This window comes from Carassius carassius, chromosome 14, assembly GCF_963082965.1.
Source record: "Carassius carassius chromosome 14, fCarCar2.1, whole genome shotgun sequence".
NCBI classification, from domain to species: domain Eukaryota; kingdom Metazoa; phylum Chordata; class Actinopteri; order Cypriniformes; family Cyprinidae; genus Carassius; species Carassius carassius.
The window spans coordinates 30,432,870-30,452,362 of record NC_081768.1 but is presented as its reverse complement, the minus strand read 5'-3'; the positions used below and the strand labels follow the sequence as shown (position 1 = coordinate 30,452,362).

The 19,493-nt window shown below is 43.0% G+C and overlaps 1 protein-coding gene across 1 annotated transcript in view; it reads right to left on the bottom strand.

Moving 5' to 3' along the window:
* LOC132157486 (neuroendocrine convertase 2-like) overlaps window positions 1–19,493 on the bottom strand; it is a 66,756-nt gene that overhangs the window by 6,583 nt on the left and 40,680 nt on the right. The window contains exons 10-11 of the mRNA XM_059566846.1: window positions 7,097–7,197; window positions 563–790 (exon numbers count right to left, since the gene is read on the bottom strand). Coding sequence (XP_059422829.1) covers window positions 563–790; window positions 7,097–7,197 — 329 coding nt within the window. The remainder of the gene's footprint in view (window positions 1–562; window positions 791–7,096; window positions 7,198–19,493) is intronic.

Here is a 19,493-nt window from a genome sequence, read left to right as displayed (position 1 = left end):
CAGTCTGAAGAGCTGTGCTGAGTTTGGAGTTTGTAGAGTTAAAGATGTAGAAGAAGCCAACCTAATTACTTGCTCTGACTTTGTGACCTTGCCATGGTTTTTCTTTTCAGTTGAAGTCACAATTACCTTGCCAAGTGCATTTGTGTTTCTGCTAAAAAAAAAAAAAAAAAAACCTCCTCATCTGATGTAACTGTTGTATAATAAATACATTGTATACATCATTAGCCAAAGTAAACTTAACATTTAAGCATATTATATTTAAAGCATACACTTTTATTAGTTTGAGAACCTTTAGGGTGATCCACCTTTAATATAAATAAATGTGGATCATATTGCTTTGGCCTGTTTTGTAAAACTTCCTCAAGATTTAATTTTGTGCTTAATATTCCTACAATTTCTATACACTGCACTGCACTGGAAGTTGCGGTGGCCACGCTCCACATTTGTCTCCAACATCATGTTTATATGGAAATATAACTGTCAGACTGCTGCAGTGAAATGATTGTAGCAGCTTACTGTGCAGCTGCAGGGGTTGTATTTCTGATGTGTTTTCTGCACTCACTGTATCTCCTGCATGGATCCAGCCACACAATGGAATCGTTCCGGGACAGATTTCCACTCCCGGGCCAGTTTGACCATTCCTCCGGCATCCAGCACACCGTACCCGAACAGATGGTTGAACTCCAGGCCCACACCGTTCCTCCTCCACTGGTGCACCTCATCATGCAGCTTGTTCCTCTTAGAGGTGAGGACCGTCAGGTGCTGCAGGTCCCTCCATGTCAGGTTCGGACTGCAGACAAACACAATGAAGGAAGTAAAGTCAAGCCTAGGAAAGAAAACCACTAGCATGATTGCTGTTTGTCATAAACTTGAATCATTCAAGCCTCCTTCAAGCTCCCAATCTTAATAGTTATCATATCCATTCAATATAAAATGTGCTCTATTGAGAGAATGGCTTCCTGCAAAGAGCACATAGCAATGCAAGAACAAAACCCTTACAGTTCCATATGATTTCTCATGAGCGCTCAGCTCAAGATGATGAGCAATTTGCAAAGAGCACTAGGGGAAGTGGATGCTGATTATATACTGTGACCATCAATCCTAGAGATAAGACAGTAAGACTAAACTCATATATGAGGTTTATAATTTATTAATACACTCTCTGGAATACTGGACCCTTTAACGATTGTAAGAAAATGGCTTGGAGGTCTTCAGTATTGCTTTTATGGTGAACTCTGATAGATGGACAGAAGCTCAGAAGTCTCAAGTTAAATCAAGACAATTAAAACAAAGTTATTGTTGCAGTTCTCATCTAGTTGTGGGGTTAAGTGATTTCTGTGTGGTAAATTAATATTTTGTTGCTATGGAACTGTGTACTTACAGTGTACTTTAAACTCCCAGCCATACCAGGACTGGACTGGTAATCTGGCAATCATGCAGGGACAGCTGCCCATTGGGTTGTATTGTTTTTTGAAAGGATACAATATAATTTTAATAAAAAGTAACTACTCGTGTATCTTTGTTTGGATTGTGATTAAAATGCATTGGTAGCCCCTAATTTCAAATGGCTGCTAATCTTGTTCATTTACTCTTTCATTCTGTCTTCTCTTTGGGATAAAAAAACCACAAAAAAAAAACGGCAGTCGGTTCTGATCATTTTGGGCCGCTTAGACAGAAAATGCCAGGGCTGAATTTTTGGCCCTGAGCCATACTGCACTATGCTCCTCTGAGTACTGTTGAAATATACAAACACATGCAAATAAGCTGCCATTTACTCTGTGTATTTACATTTGGCTGTACAAAGAGACCTGCTCTCTCGCAACCTACATCATTATTTAGTACTGAGCAAACAGAACGACTTTACACAGGGAAGGCCGTTTCAACAGTTATTAACACTGGTCCTGACACCATAACATCCTATTGAAATGTGTGAACGGAGGCAAAAAATGATTTGCCAAAACAGCCTTTTCACCATCAGTCACTCCTTAAAAAGCTTTCACAATCAAGTGTAATGAACACAGTTGCTGCTGAAAACACTGTCTGTTCCTCCACCTCGAGACCATGCTCTTCTGACTGTGTGACTGTCCTTCATTTGTACTTGTAAATTGTTCCTAATCTCATTCTGTGTTGCTCATTTAGGGCTTGTATCTAATTTTAATCGCTTTGAGTACCAGAAGTGCACTATAGATTGCAAAGAATTATTATTACTATTATTAATTAGGATTGACCTTTTCTGACATTTTGCCTCGAGTTCAAAAGTCTGTTCCCTTTGAAGGGAACTTCAAACTGCATCCTCTAGGGGTCGCTATGGGGAACACCTCGTCGTAACCCGTGTCTGAAGCATACATTGAAAAAAACCCAACTTGTTGGCCGGCGACAGCCTCTGACGTCACTACTGGCGCGACTATAAACAAGCACTGGGAGAACACGTCATTCTCTTATTCGTCTTCACTGACTGTTCTGTTTGAAGCGTGCATCTGAAAGAACCGGTAAGAGCGATCTTTCTCTGTTTATCATGGCGACAACTAGCAAGCGTTTAGACAATGTGTGCATCCGTGTCAGCGTTATTTGACACCCGATGACACACACAATCTTTGTAAAGAGAGACTTTCCCTTTCGCGCTCGTAATGGCGGCGGATGTTTTCTCGGGAAAATGGCTATGAGGGGATAGAAAGAGCTAAAAAATTTCTTCCTGCAGGGCAAACATCCTCTCTTAATCTCCCTCCTTGCCATCTAAATCCCTTCAGAAAATCATCTCGCTTAAATGGCAATGCATATGCAGTAGCAGGTCAGGCTGTGGCTTTATTACACATGATACTGGTGCTTCAAGCATATCAGACTGATGTGCTAAGAGACCTGGATAGAGGCAGGGGCCTTTTTTCTGATTAAGGAAAAGGCTTTCTTCTCGATGCTCAGGTTTCGTCTTCTGAACTTTTCGGTATTTCCATTGAGACGGCGATTGAGAAGTTCAGGAAGACGAAGGCGATTATTATGCTTTCAGATCCTTTGTTCCACGAAGGTCCAGGTCTGAGCCCAAACAACATGGGATCCTGGCCTGTCTCGATCTGAGGATCAAAGACAGGCACAGAAGGCTAGTGTCACAACTCGCGCTCCTTCCTCACCTGCAGGCAGGGGGTTAGAGAAATCGTGGGTCACGAGGAGGTAAGCAGAACCTAAGGGATGTGATCTAGACGAGGCAGCTTTCTTGTCCGAATCAAAGTGATACCGAGGTATCTACTCATTCCCTTTGGGGATTTTTAACTTCTGCTTTTATCCTCCCCTTCCTAATTCCCCTGTAACCACCAGCTCTCCACCTGATCAAGGTTAGGTGGAAACCTCTCGCATAACAGTCTCCTATGCTGGACCTATAATGTTTTTTATGGTTCTATGTACATAGCAACCACCCTACTGATGGTCCAGACTAAAAGGAGGCGCCCCTTGAGTGGGGCTCCAGCGCAGGAGGGTCGGTGACTAAATGTAACCCTCTCTGTATATACTTATGTGTATTAAATTTCTGGTGGTTATGTGTCTACTATAAACTCTGTGAGTTTCCTTTTCAGTGCTCAATTACAGTGTTTACTAAACACTCGCCAGCACCAGCCATCTGACTTCATGTTCTGGTATTAGGTGGCTGAGATCACAGGTTTCTGAGGGAGCCCCCTTAATCATCAGGCCTGGCACAGCACTGCAGGGAATTCATGGATGTCTGGCCAGGTCACCCTGAGGGGTCTCCTGGCCGCTTAGTGGTGCTGTCGCATCTAGCGGGAAGTGGAGGTGGCAGTTACAGAAGTCTTGTGTATGCTGCCTCAGGTGATGCTCCCCTCGTCTGAGAGTTGTAAAATTTGAGCTTACCTCTCCTGTTTGATTCAGTGCCTCTGCGATGCTTAGGAACCTTTAAGTACACACGCTAAGCTTTGTGTACTTTCTCAAAACCACATGGTGGTAAGTGTGCACGTGAACACTTTCGGAAATCCTGTACGGTAAGGGTTACGCTTCGTTCCCTTTCTTGAGATGATTAGACCTTGGATCCTTGGTCTTCATTCAGCCAGTGTGTATTTGTTTATACACCTCAAGCATCGCTTCCCTCAACATGAGGGGCTTTTGGGTGATTCTCGTGGTAGTTTAGCAGCGCTCCACTTTTTCAAAGAAGGGTCGTCTATGAGTGTGCTACTCTGAACTCAGAGTTCTCCTCTCATATGAGACTGAAGTATTGTTTCCATAGATCGAGTTGATGACTCTCAAACATACTGTTTTGAGATACACTATTCCATCTACGAGCTGCTCTATTGGAGTGCTATGAGAGCCCCTCCTTTGCACACTTTCTGAAATCCACACTATGGTTCGCACACTAGTATTCTGCGTTCTTTCTAAAATCCTATATGGTGAGGGCTTTGCGCGGTTGCTTCGTGCCCTTTCTTGAGTCGGTTAAAGCCCCGTTCATCTTGGGCGCCACTCCACCCATGTATCCTCGGATACCTATCTCGACAGGGTGTTGCTACTAGAGAACTGTTGAGACAGCTCTTTCAGCAAGCTTATGCAAAAGCTAGCAGTAGCCCCTGTGTGACAGGCAAGACTAGGTATAAAATGCTAGGTTCTTAGCCGTATCCCTTTAAAGGAATCTTTCCCGATTCCAAGCCTTCAGCTCTACCCTGGGCCGAAGTTGGGTATGTAGCTTAGGCCTTTGGCCGTAAGGGGTACTGTCACAGACAGCCGTCTAAACGTCCCAGGGGCAACTCTCATGGAAATGGTAGAGTTGGTACTTAGTGCTTGCCATGATTCTGGCCTGGACTCCCCTCAGCATGGCGGCGTGGGTATACTGTTCCCCATAGCGACCCCTAGAGGACGCAGTTCGAAGTTCCCTTGAAAGGGAACGTCTCAGGTTACGAATGTAACCATGGTTCCCTGAGTAGGGAACGAGACACTGTGTCCTCTAGCTCCCTGCCATGCTTCGGACGTAAGCTTCAGACGAAGAAGTGACACCAACAAATTGGTGTTTTTTTCAATATATGCTTCAGACACGGGTCACGGCGAATTGTTCCCCATAGCGACCCCTAGAGGATGCAGTGTCTCGTTCCCTACTTAGGGAACCATGGTTACATTCATAACCTGAGACGTTTTCTTTTGTTTGATCTTGTGGTCACTTTAAGTTGAAAATGGTAATACATTAGGAGTTCTGATTTGGTAGTGATGCATAACATGTACAGGGACTTTTCCATCAATATTTCAGGTTCAAACTTATATGAATTTATAAAACTGATAATATAATGGATAGTGTGTAGGGAAAGTTCTGTGACTTGCATTTTCTGTCATGCTTGTATTTAAAATCAATAAAAGTTGGAGAATTTTTCCAATTAATGCACTACTCCCGGATTCAGAAAACCGCATCCCTACATAGACTTGTTAAGAAACCACATGGGAAGACTATTTACAACAAGTTGCTAATGTTGGTGTGTGTTTATGTGGTACATTTTATAATAAAGTAATAGTAAGATAAAATATGACCACTTTAAAAGAAATAGTCATAGTTAGTGATGTAAAAATTAAAGCATTAATACAGGAGATACATTTTTCTAATTTAACAGCATAAAAAAAAAATATGCAGTTAACACAGAGGTGTAGCTAGAATTTGCCACCCTACTTACAACAGCTGCTTGTTTTTTTTTTTTTTCTTGATAAGAATTGCACTTATTTAGATTCCGAACATCTTTAAGAGCACATCAAACGAGAGAGATGTTGCCTCAGTGTCAGGTGCGAGTCAAACCTGCGTAACGTTGAGCAGTGGCAGCTCTTAAAATAATAGAAGCCAAATAATCTAATAACCAGCTGCTATATTTTTTTTGTGTAAATTTAGAGATTCATCTATATTTCATTTAGAATGTAGTGCATGATAACTTTATTCCATTTCTGTATATTTCCTAACTGCTGTAGGGCACAGATAAATATGACATTTAATATAATGGGATTATGTGAAGATTGTTCTTTTTTAAAGTCTAATCTGTTAAAACTGATAGCTCTCAATTATACTGTAATGTTGAATGCTATAGTCAATGGTTAAATATTAGTAAAAATTCATCAGTAGCACTGATACTCACCTGATAAAAAAATATGCCATTAAACAAATATTAAAAACATACTGTCTTTGTGTTACATCTACATTAATTTTGGGATTTAATGTGAAATTAATTCAATAAAATAAATGGGTTAAAAAACTTAAATACACAAGTTTTTTATTTTTTATTTTATTTTTTTATCGATTGACAGCACTAGTCATAGCTCTTTGTATTTGATTTCAGTCAGTATGGATCCTCTTGACATGAAATATCGGGTCTTGAGCTTCACACTCTTCTAATGAGTCTAAAGAGCCAGATGCAGCCAAATATGATTTGTTTCCTGGCATTCAGAGAAACGTGGGGTAATTGTTGGTTTGAATCAAAAGGTACTTTCAATTTTCTTTGGACGAGGTGATCAGCAACATACTCGCCAATTTGATTCCTCATCAACGGCTGAAAGTATGTGCATATGAGGCGTTCCACCTGAGGGTCTCAGAAATGAACAGTGATACCCTCCTTTCCTCTAGCAGAGTACAGTCTCAGCCCAGATTCACACATTCATCATGCTGGTCCAGCTACTTTTTCTGTCCGGGTATTTATTTACTGAATTTCTGACTGTGATAGACTGGCCATCTGTTCAGGGAGTTTGGAGATTGAATGGATGGCTGAATGTGACAAACAAAAGCTACTTATTAAGGAATAAAGATGCAAAATTAAATTCAAATGGAGTAGTAAGACTTATAAGTGAAGGAGCGCGAAGCAGCATGTTTATTTGTAACATCATCGTTTAGCTTCTTCTCACCGGGAACACAGCTTTGACTCTGGCATCAGCACCATTTCCATGTTAAAGGGTATCAATCATACATGAGGGAGGTTTTCGAATGAGAATTGTGCTTGCGGTGCTGCACTCTGACACAACCCTCATCTGCAGTAATCTATGATCTCAGCTGCCGTCTGCCAGAAACGCTGCCTTATTGTTTCATAAATCTTTGATAGAGGCTCACTACTCATCAGAGCTATGCACTGGAAAACATAAGTGTACATACTTGGCCTCCAACGCCAGGGCAAACACGCCAGCGGCCTCAGGGGCGGCAGCAGATGTGCCCGAATGACGGAGTGTGCAGTTTCCATAAAGATCCGTGGTGGCCTAGAGACAGATACAGACGAAGAGAAAGCCATAATTAAACATTAGTGCCAATGATATCCTGATTACACTTCAGCAAACAGCAGGTGAAAAATGCCTTTGAAATTCTAATTCTGTTTTGACCTGAAGGAGGAAGCAAACAGGATGCAGAATTCCAGGTTAAATTTAAAATGTAAGAATGTATGAAATTCAAAGAGATTAGTTGCTGTTTCAAGAAAATGTAATTATTATTAAATTAGTTATTATTAAAAGGATTACATTTAATAATAATTTAATTTCACATATAAATGGTCCATGATAATTTGATCATGCACACAGCATATTTATCATGGACACAGCATAGATCATTGTATTAATATACAGAAATTTGTGAGCAATCTCAAAATGTATTGAATTCTAATAAATCAATCTTTTTTGGACTAGAGTGGAATAACATCAAGGAGTCAAACCAACATGAAGCAATCATACACTGCAAAAAGTGATTTTTCAAAATAGCAAATACAATTTAAAAACACAAAATTTTCCATTTGCTACCTTACTTATTTGTTTTTTTTTAATTCAACGTGTTTCTTGCTTTATCTTTGAAATTGTTAAAGGTGCAATAGGTGATTGTTTTCAGAAACATTTTTTTGTCATAATGGTTGAAAGTCTCTTCACATCCCGATAGCAATCATTAAGTTAAGTGGTTTAAATGTATTTATCTGTATTTATGTATTCTGTAAAAGGCATAGGTCCAAGAAATGTACGTCTAATCAAAACGCTAGGTCGAGCTTTTTAAATACCTTTCCTACCTGCCTGTCAACGTATGTATCTGCATACCTCTGCGCACCCTGTTCGTGCATACAGAATATGTCATTAGCGCATTAACGCACACTGTGCAGACAGAGCTAAAATGGCAGACAAACATCAACATCTGATCTTCCTTCCTGGTATTGTAGTACTTTTAAAGTTCCCTATCTGTCGGTCACTACAAGTTATATCGAACGACATATGGGGTCTCACTTGGGAGGCCAATCATCTCTGAGTTTAAGAGAAAACGCCAATGAAAATTGGCTAATGGATTTAACATACCTGAGCCACTCCCCGTGCCAACGGGTATAAATAGGGTGACAGGTGCATCCACTCATTAGATTTTTGCTTCAGAGCTGAGTGGTTGTATGAAAGCTGTTATACTCCACATAGCCATTCATCTGCTGTGTCGGGAATCTGTTCTGGTTGGCGGTACGGCGCAAACAGTGGTGTCCCTTTCAGCGATTCCCCTGGGTGCTTCAACTAAGAGAGCAGATTTCCTAAAAGAGCAAACCACGGACGATTCGCGTCTTTTTAAAGACGCCGTTTCGTCCGCGTCCTTCTGGATGCAGTCGCTTCCTGTTCTCTGATAACGGCCACAATTGTTGTCTTCCGTGTCTGGGCATTCAGCACGCTGAAGGCGCGTTCGTAGATGGTTCATGCATGCACTGCGTGTGTGACCATGGTAACGCTGTGATCGCGTCTCTCCTTTCTTAAAGGGAAAGTAGCAGACCCCTCTGTCACTACCCGTTCCGGTTTCTCTGCCACGAGCAGAGGACTGCCGGCTAGTGCTCTGGGAGATCTGAAGGTGACAGTGAGAGCTTCTCCGCCGGGCCACACCCCACAGACCTCTTACCCCTTCCGCAGAGTTTATCCTGTGCGGCTGCTGGGTGATTTTGCTGGGCTGTCTTATGGCAGTCCCAACGGGTCATTCAGTTTGCCGCCGGGGATCAGATGTCGATTGCAGCATCGGGGATGGGCTGTTGATTTCTGTGGATGAAAATTTGGCGGGGCTGCCCCCCTCGGGTGTTGTCGCCACTGTCGAATTGGACCCAGAGTTGACAGCCATGCTTGCCCGGGCAGCTGTGAGCATCAGGATGGAGGTGAATGCAGCGCTCAGCCCTGAGTGCTCATGGCTGTTCGGTTGGTTCTCGGTGTAGAGCGTGGCTCACAACCGCGTTTTGCTCTGGTTCCTTTCTTCCCGGATTTGCATGGGGAAGTGATGTAGTCGTGGATGGACCCTTTTTACGGCCGGAAGCAGCTCATTTCATTCCTCCGTCCTCACTACCCTCGATGGCGGGGCAGCTAGGGGTGCATCGACATTCCCCAGCAGGAGAGTGCGATTGCCGTGCACTTGTGTCCCCAAAACACCACCACTGGGAGGAATAGTCCGTGCCTCTCACCCAAGGCCTGTAAGCTGTCGGTTGCTCTCGCTGCCAAGGCTTAAAGTGCTGCGGGGCAAGCTGCCTCTGCTCTGCATGCCATGGCTATCCTGCAAACTCACCGGCGCCCCCCGTATCACTTCGGCTGCGATGTCCTCAAGGAAGACGACTAAGCGGCCCGGACACGGGCAACTTTGAGATGTGGGAGACTGCTCTTCAGGAGCTGGCGGAGACAGAGCCACTCCTTTCCCCGGAGGAGGGCCGGGTGGAGAATCCTCAGTTTTTGTTTCTTTCTGTTCCCTAGGGACTTGGTGCTCCGGCACCTCGGTCAGTTGGGGCTTCAGGTCAACCGAGAGAAGATCAAGCTCTCCTCTGCGCAGAGAATCTCTTATCTCGGTATGGAGTTAGACTCGGTGAGTATGACGGCACGGCTCACCAGCGAGTGTGCCCAGTCAGTGCTGAACTGCCTGAGTTCCTTCAGAGGCAGAACAGTGGTACCACTGAAACACTTTCAGAGGCTCCTGGGGTTGCTCCATATGAGGCGACTTCAGCACTGGTTGCACTCCCGAGTCCCGAGATGGGCATGGCGCCGCGGTACACATCGTGCCACCATCACACCGATGTGTCGCCGCCTATACAGCCCCTTGTCGGACCTTGCCTTTCTACGGGCCGCCGTGCCCTTAGAACAAGTGTCCCGGCATGCTGTTGTCACAACAGATGCCTCCAACACGGGCTGGGGCGCGACATGCAACGGGCAGGCAGCTTCAGGGTCCTGGACAGGACCTCGACTGCTTTGGCACATCAACTGTCTGGAGTTGCTGGCAGTGCATCTAGCCTTACGGCAGTTTCGGTCGCTGTTGCTAGACATGCACATGTTGGTCCGCACGGACAACACTGCGGCTGTTTCGTACATCAACCGACAGGGCGGTCTACAATCACGTCGCATGTTTCAACTCGCCCACCATCTCCTCCTCTGGAGTCAGACGTGGCTCAAGTCGCTGGGAACTACCCACATTGGCGTTGCGCATTACTGACCCACCCGGACCTGGTTTTCAGAACTCATGCTCCTCGTGATAGCCCCTCCCTGGCACATCCCCCTGAGGAGGGACCCCATGGCTTGGCACCATTTGGCACCCACGTCCAGATCTTTGGAACCTCTATGTGTGGCTTCTGGATGGGACGCGGCAGACCTAAGTGATCTGCCACCAGTGGTGGTAGACACTATAACTCAGGCTAGAGCCCCCTCTACGAGGCAGGCCTATGCTCTGAAGTGGAGTCTGTTCACAAATTGGTGTTCTTCTCGCCGAGAAGAACCCCGTAGATGCCCGGTCAGAGTCGTGCTTTCTTTCCTGCAAGAAAGGCTGGAGCATGGGCTGTCACCCTCCACCCTGAAAGTGTATGTGGCTGCCATTTCAACCCATCACGATGCAGTGGACTGCCGGTCCCTGGGGGAGACATGACCTGATCGTTAGGTTCCTGAGGGGTGCCAGAAGGTTACATCCTCCTAGGACACCCCTGATTCCCTCCTGGGACCTCGCTATTTTCCTGACAGGGCTTCAGAGGGGTCCCTTTAAGCCGCTGGATTCACCTCCAAGCATTTTCGGTAAGTGAAGAGTGCCTTGTGTTCGGGCCGGCCTACTCTCACGTTGTCCTGAGACCCCGGCCGGGATACGTGCCCAAGGTTCCCACCACTCCCTTCCGAGACCAGGTGGTGAACCTGCAAGCGCTGCCCCTGGAGGAGGCAGATCCGGCCTTGGTGTTGCTGTTTCCCGTCAGAGCGCTTCGTATATACGTGGACCACACCCAGAGCTTCAGAAGCTCTGAGCAGCTCGTGGTCTGCTTTGGAGGTCAACAGAAGGGAAGGCTGTCTCCAAGCAGAGGTTGGTCCATTGGATAGGGGATGCCATCCTTGTCAAGGGAAGACAGAACGGGTCTGTCTTTCCTTGACAGACCCGTTCTGTCAGTCTCTTCTGGCAGCCGTTCCATCCCTACTCTCAGGTAGGACCTGCCTCAGAGACCCCTTCCATATGTAGTACTGCCCGCTGGGTCAGTCCATATCAGTATCTCCACATGTCACCTCCCTATGGGTAGGATGTGGTCTCCGTAGCGACATTTTCCTAAGGCTCGCTTCCCCATTGTCTTGCCAAGCTGAAAGAACAAATAGGGAAGATTCGAAGATTTGAAACTTTCTCTGATGTACTCACCCTTTGGCCCCTTCGGTACCAAGGTCAGTTAACTTGCGCTGGGGCTTTGGGAAGGTTACGACCTTAAGCGTAGCTTTTGTGGCACGCCATGGCTTGCCGACAATTGCAGCGCCACAGGGTTGTGACGGTGTTCAGGTTGTGGCGTTTTCCATAGGACCCCATATGTCGTTCTACATAACTCGTAGTGACCGACAGATAGGGAACGTCTCGGTTACGTACATAACCCTCGTTCCCTGATGGAGGGAATGGAGGGTTACGTACGTAACCGGGACGTTTTCTCACTTGTTAATGACACATGATTTAACTCAGCGGTTCCCAATTCCAGTGCTCGTGGACATATTTTGCATGTCTCGCTAAGTTAACACACCCAATTCGGATGACCAACTCGAGCTACGTGAATGAACTGTGTTCCAGTCGATACACCATGTTCATTGCTCCCTACTCCCTGAGCAGGAGTTTACTTCACTTCGGAACATGGGCTGGAATTGGGAACTGCTGATAATAATAATAATAATAATTCATTACATTTATATAGCGCTTTTCTAGGCACTCAAAGCGCTTTACATAGACAGGGGGTATCTCCTCATCCACCACTAGTGTGCAGCATCCACCTGGATGATGCGACGGCAGCCATAGTGCGCCAGAACGCCCACCACACACCAGCTTACTGGTGGAGAGGAGACAGAATGATGAAGCCAATCATTGTTAGAAGGATTGTTAGGAGGCCATGATGGTCAGAGGCCAATGGGCGAATTTAGCCAGGATGCCGAGGTCAAACCTCTACTCTTTTGATGTAGCCTATTGTTGTAATGTTGTCTCTGTTATTCTGGTATGTGAGCATAAATGTGTTCAGGAGGCGTGGCTTTGGACGGTGATTGCAGGGAGGTTAGGATGTTAGCTTTCAGTGCTATCAGGCTAATGTTAACATTTTACAAGATCTCCTATTGCACCTTTAAATGAACTAGTCATTTCTGAGTGAAAATTGTTTCACATTTTTTTTAAGTGTACAATATGGAAATGATTTGTTGTTGTGTTGGACCAATGAAACTCTTCTGTTGTGTGACTGTGTTGAATTTGTTTAAAAGCAATTCCTTTCTGTCCTGTTCGAGGCCCATTCATAATCCAGCTCATCGGTGGAATGAAAGTCAATTCACATTAACAGAACTTGGTTTGGTTGCACAGTGAGGAACACCCTACAAAATCCCAAAGCTTTGTTCGTCACAACACTTTGAGGTAATGTAGACTTTGGAGTTGCTTGGCATTTCTCGATCTATCAAAGGCGGGAGATTAATGATCCTGACTGCGGGTGTCGCTGTTGGACAGTGTTTTCTCTACTTCCTGTTGGCCTTCTGTAGCTAATCGTAGCTCCGTGTAGCTGTTTTTTTTTCTCTAGAATCTTTATCTTACTATCACTCCCTGTTTTTTAAAGTGATAAAATATAACTTAATTCACACCATATTTCTGATATTATCAATCAATTTTATCAGATTAATTTTGATCATTCAATTTTATTTTATATCCGTGAGTGCAGTACACCTGCAAAGCGTTAGCACTCGTTAGCTTGTCATTAGCGTTTTCATTCGAAACTATCGCTGTTTTCTTTTCTCATCTCCTCTCTCTCGCTCCAGTTTTTCACAAGTTCATCAAACAACAGCAGTAAGAATATTTCATCAAGCACGGTGAGTAATGGCTTCTCCTGCTATTGTTATTTGCACCTCTTGCCACATGTACAGTTTATCTATCTCTGTCGCAGATGAGGGATTCACATGTGATTAAAGCAGGGAAATAGTTAGGCTGACAGAGAAGATTTCAGAATTAGAGTCACGCATCCAAACTTTAATTGAGGACAGTTAGAATGTTAGGGCTCCAGATACGGCTTTGGATGCGTCTAGCTTAGGGATTCCTGTACATTGTTCGGTTCCGGCAACAGAGCCCCTGCAGCAGGGCAACTGGGTGACAGTGAGGCAGCGTAGTCGTGGGTCAAAACACCGCTCTTCTGTTCCGATCAAAACATTAAACAGGTTCTCCCCACTTAATGATGCACCCACTGAGAAACCTGATGAATGTGCTCTAGTTATTGGTGATTCTATTGTACGGAACGTGAATATAGAGACACCAGCCACCATTGTCAAATGTTTACCGGGAGCCAGAGCGCCTGACATCTTGGCAAATTTAAAAGTGCTGGCTAATGCTAAACGTAAATACAGTAAGATTGTTATTCATGCCGGCGCTAATGATGTTCGACTTCACCAGTCGAAGATCACTAAAAATAATATTAAAAGTTGTGTGAACTTGCAAGCAAGATGTCAGACACTGTAACATGCTCTGATCCCCTCCCTACTTACCGTGATGACGAGATGCATAGAAGATTGTCATCACTCAATGGCTGGATGTCTAAGTGGTGCCCACAGAATAACATAGGTTTCATAGACAATTGGACGAGCTTTTGGGGCAGACCTGACCTGTTGAAAAAAGATGGTCTTCATCCCTCCTGGGGTGGCGCCGCTATTCTCTCTAGAAATATGGCAAATAGTCTTAGTGTTTATACTTGACTAACTGGGGCCCAGGTCAGGAAGCAGACAGACTGGCTAAGCCGATCGTCTGCTAGCTGCCTTACGTCACAGAGGTCAGTTAATTCTCAGCACATAGAGACTCTTTCACCTAGATATCACACTATAGAGACTGTGTCTGTTTCCCGAACTAGAAAATACAAAAAACGTCCAAACCAAGTTAAGATTAACAATTTAAATAAGGTTCAACAAATAAAAAACAGATGCAATATGGATAAACAAATAAAGCTTGGCTTATTGAATATCAGATCCCTTTCTACGAAAACACTTTTTGTAAATAATATGATCACTGATCATAATATAGATGTTCTCTGTTTGACAGAAACCTGGCTAAAACCTGATGATTACATTATTTTAATTGAGTCCACCCCCCAAGATTACTGTTATAAACATGAGCTGCGTCTAAAAGGCAAAGGGCGAGGTGTTGCTTCAATTTATACCAACATTTTTAGGATTTCTCAGAGGGCAGGCTTCAAGTATAACTCGTTTGAAGTAATGGCGCTTCATATAACATTATCCAGAGAAACAAATGTTAATAATAAATCCCATGTAATGTTTGTACTGGCTACTGTATACAGGCCACCAGGGCACCATACAGACTTTATTAAAGAGTTTGGTGATTTTACATCCGAGTTAGTTCTAGCTGCAGATAAAGTTTTAATAGTTGGTGATTTTAATATCCATGTTGATAATGAAAAAGATGCATTGGGATCAGCATTTATAGACATTCTGAACTCTATTGGGGTTAGACAACACGTTTCAGGACCTACTCATTGTCGAAATCATACTCTAGATTTAATACTGTCACATGGAATTGATGTTGATAGTGTTGAAATTATGCAGCCAAGTGATGATATCTAAGATCATTGTTTAGTTTTGTGCAAACTTCATATAGCCAAATTGTAAATTCTACTTCTTGTTACAAGTATGGAAGAACCACCACTTTAAATACAGTTGCTCCTGTACGCTTAAGGAAGGTTAAGGAAAACAGTTTGACACCATGGTATAATGAGCATACTCGCACCCTAAAGAGAGCAGCCCGAAAAATGGAGCGCAGCTGGAGGAAAACAAAACTAGAGGTATTTCGTATGGCTTGGCGGGAAAGTAACCTATCCTACAGGAAAGCATTAAAAACTGCTAAATCCGATTACTTTTCTTCTCTTTTAGAAGAAAACAAACATAACCGCAGGTATTTATTCAATACAGTGGCTAAATTAACGAAAAACAAAGCCTCGACAAGTGTTGACATTTCCCAACATCACAGCAGTAATGAATTTATGAACTACTTTACTTCTAAAATCGATACTATTAGAAATAAAATTGTAACCATTCAGCCGTCAGCTACAGTATCACATCAGACAGTGCACTATAGACCCCCTGAGGAACAGTTCCACTCATTCTCTACTATAGGAGAGGAAGAATTGTATAAACTTGTTAAATCATCTAAACCAACAACATGTATGTTAGACCCTATTCCATTCCTAAAAGAGGTACAAGGAAAGGGGAAGTCGTGGCCTAAGTCGTTGTGAGTTTGAGTCTCGGGCCGGCAGGCATTGTGGGTGGGGGGAGTGCATGTGCAGTGCTCTCTCCACCCTCAATACCAAGACTTAGGTGCCCTTGAGCAAGGTATCGATCCCCCAACTGCTCCCCGGGCGCTGCAGCATAAATGGCTGCCCACTGCTCCGGGTGTGTGTTCACAGTGTGTGTGTGTGTTCACTGCTCTGTGTGTGTGCACTTCGGATGGGTTAAATGCAGAGCACGAATTCTGAGTATGGGTCACCATACTTGGCTGAATGTCACGTCACTTTCACTTTTTCACTTTTCACTTTCACTTTCCAGAAGTGATAGATCCTCTTCTGACTATTATTAATTCCTCATTGTCATTAGGATATGTCCCCAAAACCTTCAAACTGGCTGTTACTAAGTCTTTCATCAAAAAAACACAACTTGACCCCAAAGAACTAGTTAATTATAGACCAATCTCGAATCTCCCTTTTCTGTCCAAGATACTAGAAAAGGTGGTATCCTCACAATTATATTCCTTCTTAGAGAAAAATGGTATATGTGTGGATTTCCAGTCAGGATTTAGACCGTATCATAGTACTGAGACTGCTCTCCTTAGAGTTACAAATGATCTGCTCTTATCATCTGATCGTGGGTGTATCTCTCTATTAGTTTTATTGGATCTTAGTGCTGGTTTAGCACCTCAGTATTTGAATGAGCTCCTTTTACATTATAATCCTCTACGTCCACTACGTTCTCAAAACTCAGGCAATTTGATAATACCTAGAATATCAAAATCAACTGCGGGCGGCAGATCCTTTTCCTATCTGGCACCTAAACTCGGGAATAACCTACCTAACATTGTTCGGGAGGCAGACACACTCTTGCAGTTCAAATCTAGATTAAAGACCCATCCCTTTAACCTGGCTTACACATAACATACTAATATGCTTTTAATATCCAAATCCGTTAAAGGATTTTTAGGCTGCATTAATTAGGTAAACCGGAACCGGAAACACTTCCCATAACACCCTATGTACTTGCTACATCATTAGAAGAATGGCATCTACGCTAATATTTGTCTGATTCTCTCTTATTCCGAGGTCAGCATAGCCACCAGATCCAGTCTGTATCCAGATCAGAGGGTCACTGTAGTCACCCGGATCCAGTACGTATCCAGACCAGATGGTGGATCAGCACCTAGAAAGGACCTCTATTGCCCTGAAAGACAGCGGAGACCAGGACAACTAGAGCCCCAGATACAGATTACAGATCCCCTGTAAAGACCTTGTCTCAGAGGACCACCAGGACAAGACCACAGGAAACAGATGATTCTTCTGCACAATCTGACTTTGCTGTAGCCTGGAATTGAACTACTAGTTTCGTCTGGTCAGAGGAGAACTGGCCCCCCAACTGAGCCTGGTTTCTCCCAAGGTTTTTTTCTCCATTCTGTCACCGATGGAGTTTCGGTTCCTCACCGCTGTCGCCTCTGGCTTGCTTAGTTGGGGTCACTTCATCTACAGCGATATCGTTGACTTGATTGCAAATAAATGCACAGACACTATTTAACTGAACAGAGATGACATCACTGAATTCAATGATGAACTGCCTTTAACTATCAATTTGCATTATTGACACACTGTTCTCTTAATGAATGTTGTTCAGTTGCTTTGACGCAATGTATTTTGTTTAAAGCGATATATAAATAAAGGTGACTTGACTTGACTTGACTTGAAAGAAACATCCATATTTACCCTCCAGAGATGGCAGTTTGTACTTGTGACCAATTTTGACTGATGTAAGCAGACCTCACTAAAAACAATGAGATGAAAGCCAAAAAATGAATTATTTAGTGCTTTGTTTTGTTTGATGTAGGCCTATTTTTTGCATATATTTAAATGAATATCATTGTGAAAAATATTGATTAATAAATCTTGCATTTTTTTCTGAAAGCTGTTGCAGGTATCATGCAAACAATGAAGAAAGAGCTATTAATAAGAAATCCAGATGCTGTGTATCAAGTCATTTGCCTCATAATAAGTATGAAAAATCACCAGAGTAAGACACTAACATTGAACATTAACAGCAAGGCATATTATTTTATTATCTGTCTTTAAAAGACATCGTTCCTCCAAAAATGAAAATGCTTTCATAATTTATTCACTTTCATGTTGTTCCAAACCTGTCTGCTATATTTTATATAATAGATATCAAGTCCCAAGTAGACACCATGGAATTAACATAAAAACTGTTAATTTTAACAGTTAAAGTTTTGTGTGATGAACTGATCAAAATATTAGTTCATTATTAATTTACAATCTTCCCCTTTTTAATAAAAAAATTAATAAATACAAATGTTAAGTGCTAAATCAGAGAAAATAGATAGCTGGCAATCTTATGTCACCAAACCGAAGCAGCCCTAATCACAGTGAGAGAATTAGGACTGACACAAGGCAATTCCTGCCTTTCCTCTGACAGACTAACCACAGTCTTCATCTCAGATGCTTTCTTTGAGTCTGGAGATACATTCTGATTAAGTCTCTCACTCAATGCATCCCCCCGACTCCATCTGAGAGTCATTGTTCAGACACAAAATGGATAAAACGATTACCTCCCCTTCATTTTATCACTGTCATACTCTGTGTTATCACACTGAGGAAAAAGGAGTTGTGTTTCAAAAGTATGTTTTAAAGCACCAATGACTTTGGAACAAAAAACTGGCACACAACTGGAACCATCCTGAACTTGACTTCACCTCAGAAAAATATATCCCACAGATGATTTCCTTTCACAACATCCTTATCATTTCTTTTTGCGATAAAAATAAGAAGAGTAAAATATAAGAAGATGATATAAATACAAAAGTGGATATAAAAAAAAAAAAAAAATAATAATGTCTATTAAAATAATAAATAGTAATGTTGTAATAATGTTGCATAAAGGGCATTCAAATGAAATAAAATACATTTCATAATAATATGTATGAAATTAAAGTGGAATTATATATACAGTATATATATATACTATATATATCAAACCGCGAAAAAAAATATTTCTCCCTTTTTTGCAGAATGCGATATATCCTCTCAACCAATCACAGCACACCATTTTACGCACTGTAAACAGAAACAACCAATCACAGCGCACCATTCCATGCACTGTAAACCAGAGGTGTGGACTCGAGTCATGTGACTTGGACTCTGATGTCAGACTCAGAATTTGATGACTTCAGACTCGACTCGACAAAATGTACAAAGACTTGCAACTCAACTTGGACTTTAACATCAATGACTCGTGACTTCACTTGGACTTGCGCCTTTTTACTCGAGAAGACTTGCTTCTTCCCATGAAAACCTGGGGAAAAAAATGTTCACACGGCCGCGCCGCTCTCAGTGTATCTGCATCTGTGAAAAAAATGTGCACCACCTGTATGCATGCAGAGAGCACGCGCGCTGCCTGCACGACATCCAATCACTGTAGTCCCACGTTGGTTTGATTCGACAGCATCTAAGCAGGCACATTGCAAGACAACCACTGAAGCGCAACAAGAAACAATGCGCCAGTTGGGAAAATGATACCAAAGATAGTTTCGTTTGGCTTTAAAAATTACGAGGTATGCGACAAAAAACAAGTTGCAATTTGCAAAACATGCGGGTCGAAGATTACAGACGGAGCTGCCACAACGTCCAACTTTGTTCAACACCGGAAGTTGCACTAAAAAAGGTAAGTTTTGAACGAATGCTAAGCACCTTATCGTATGTACCGTACTGTATCAACGAGACAGTAAACGCACGTCTCCCTTGCTGGTTCATGCTAACAAAAATAGGGATTTTTGAACCCGGATTATATGA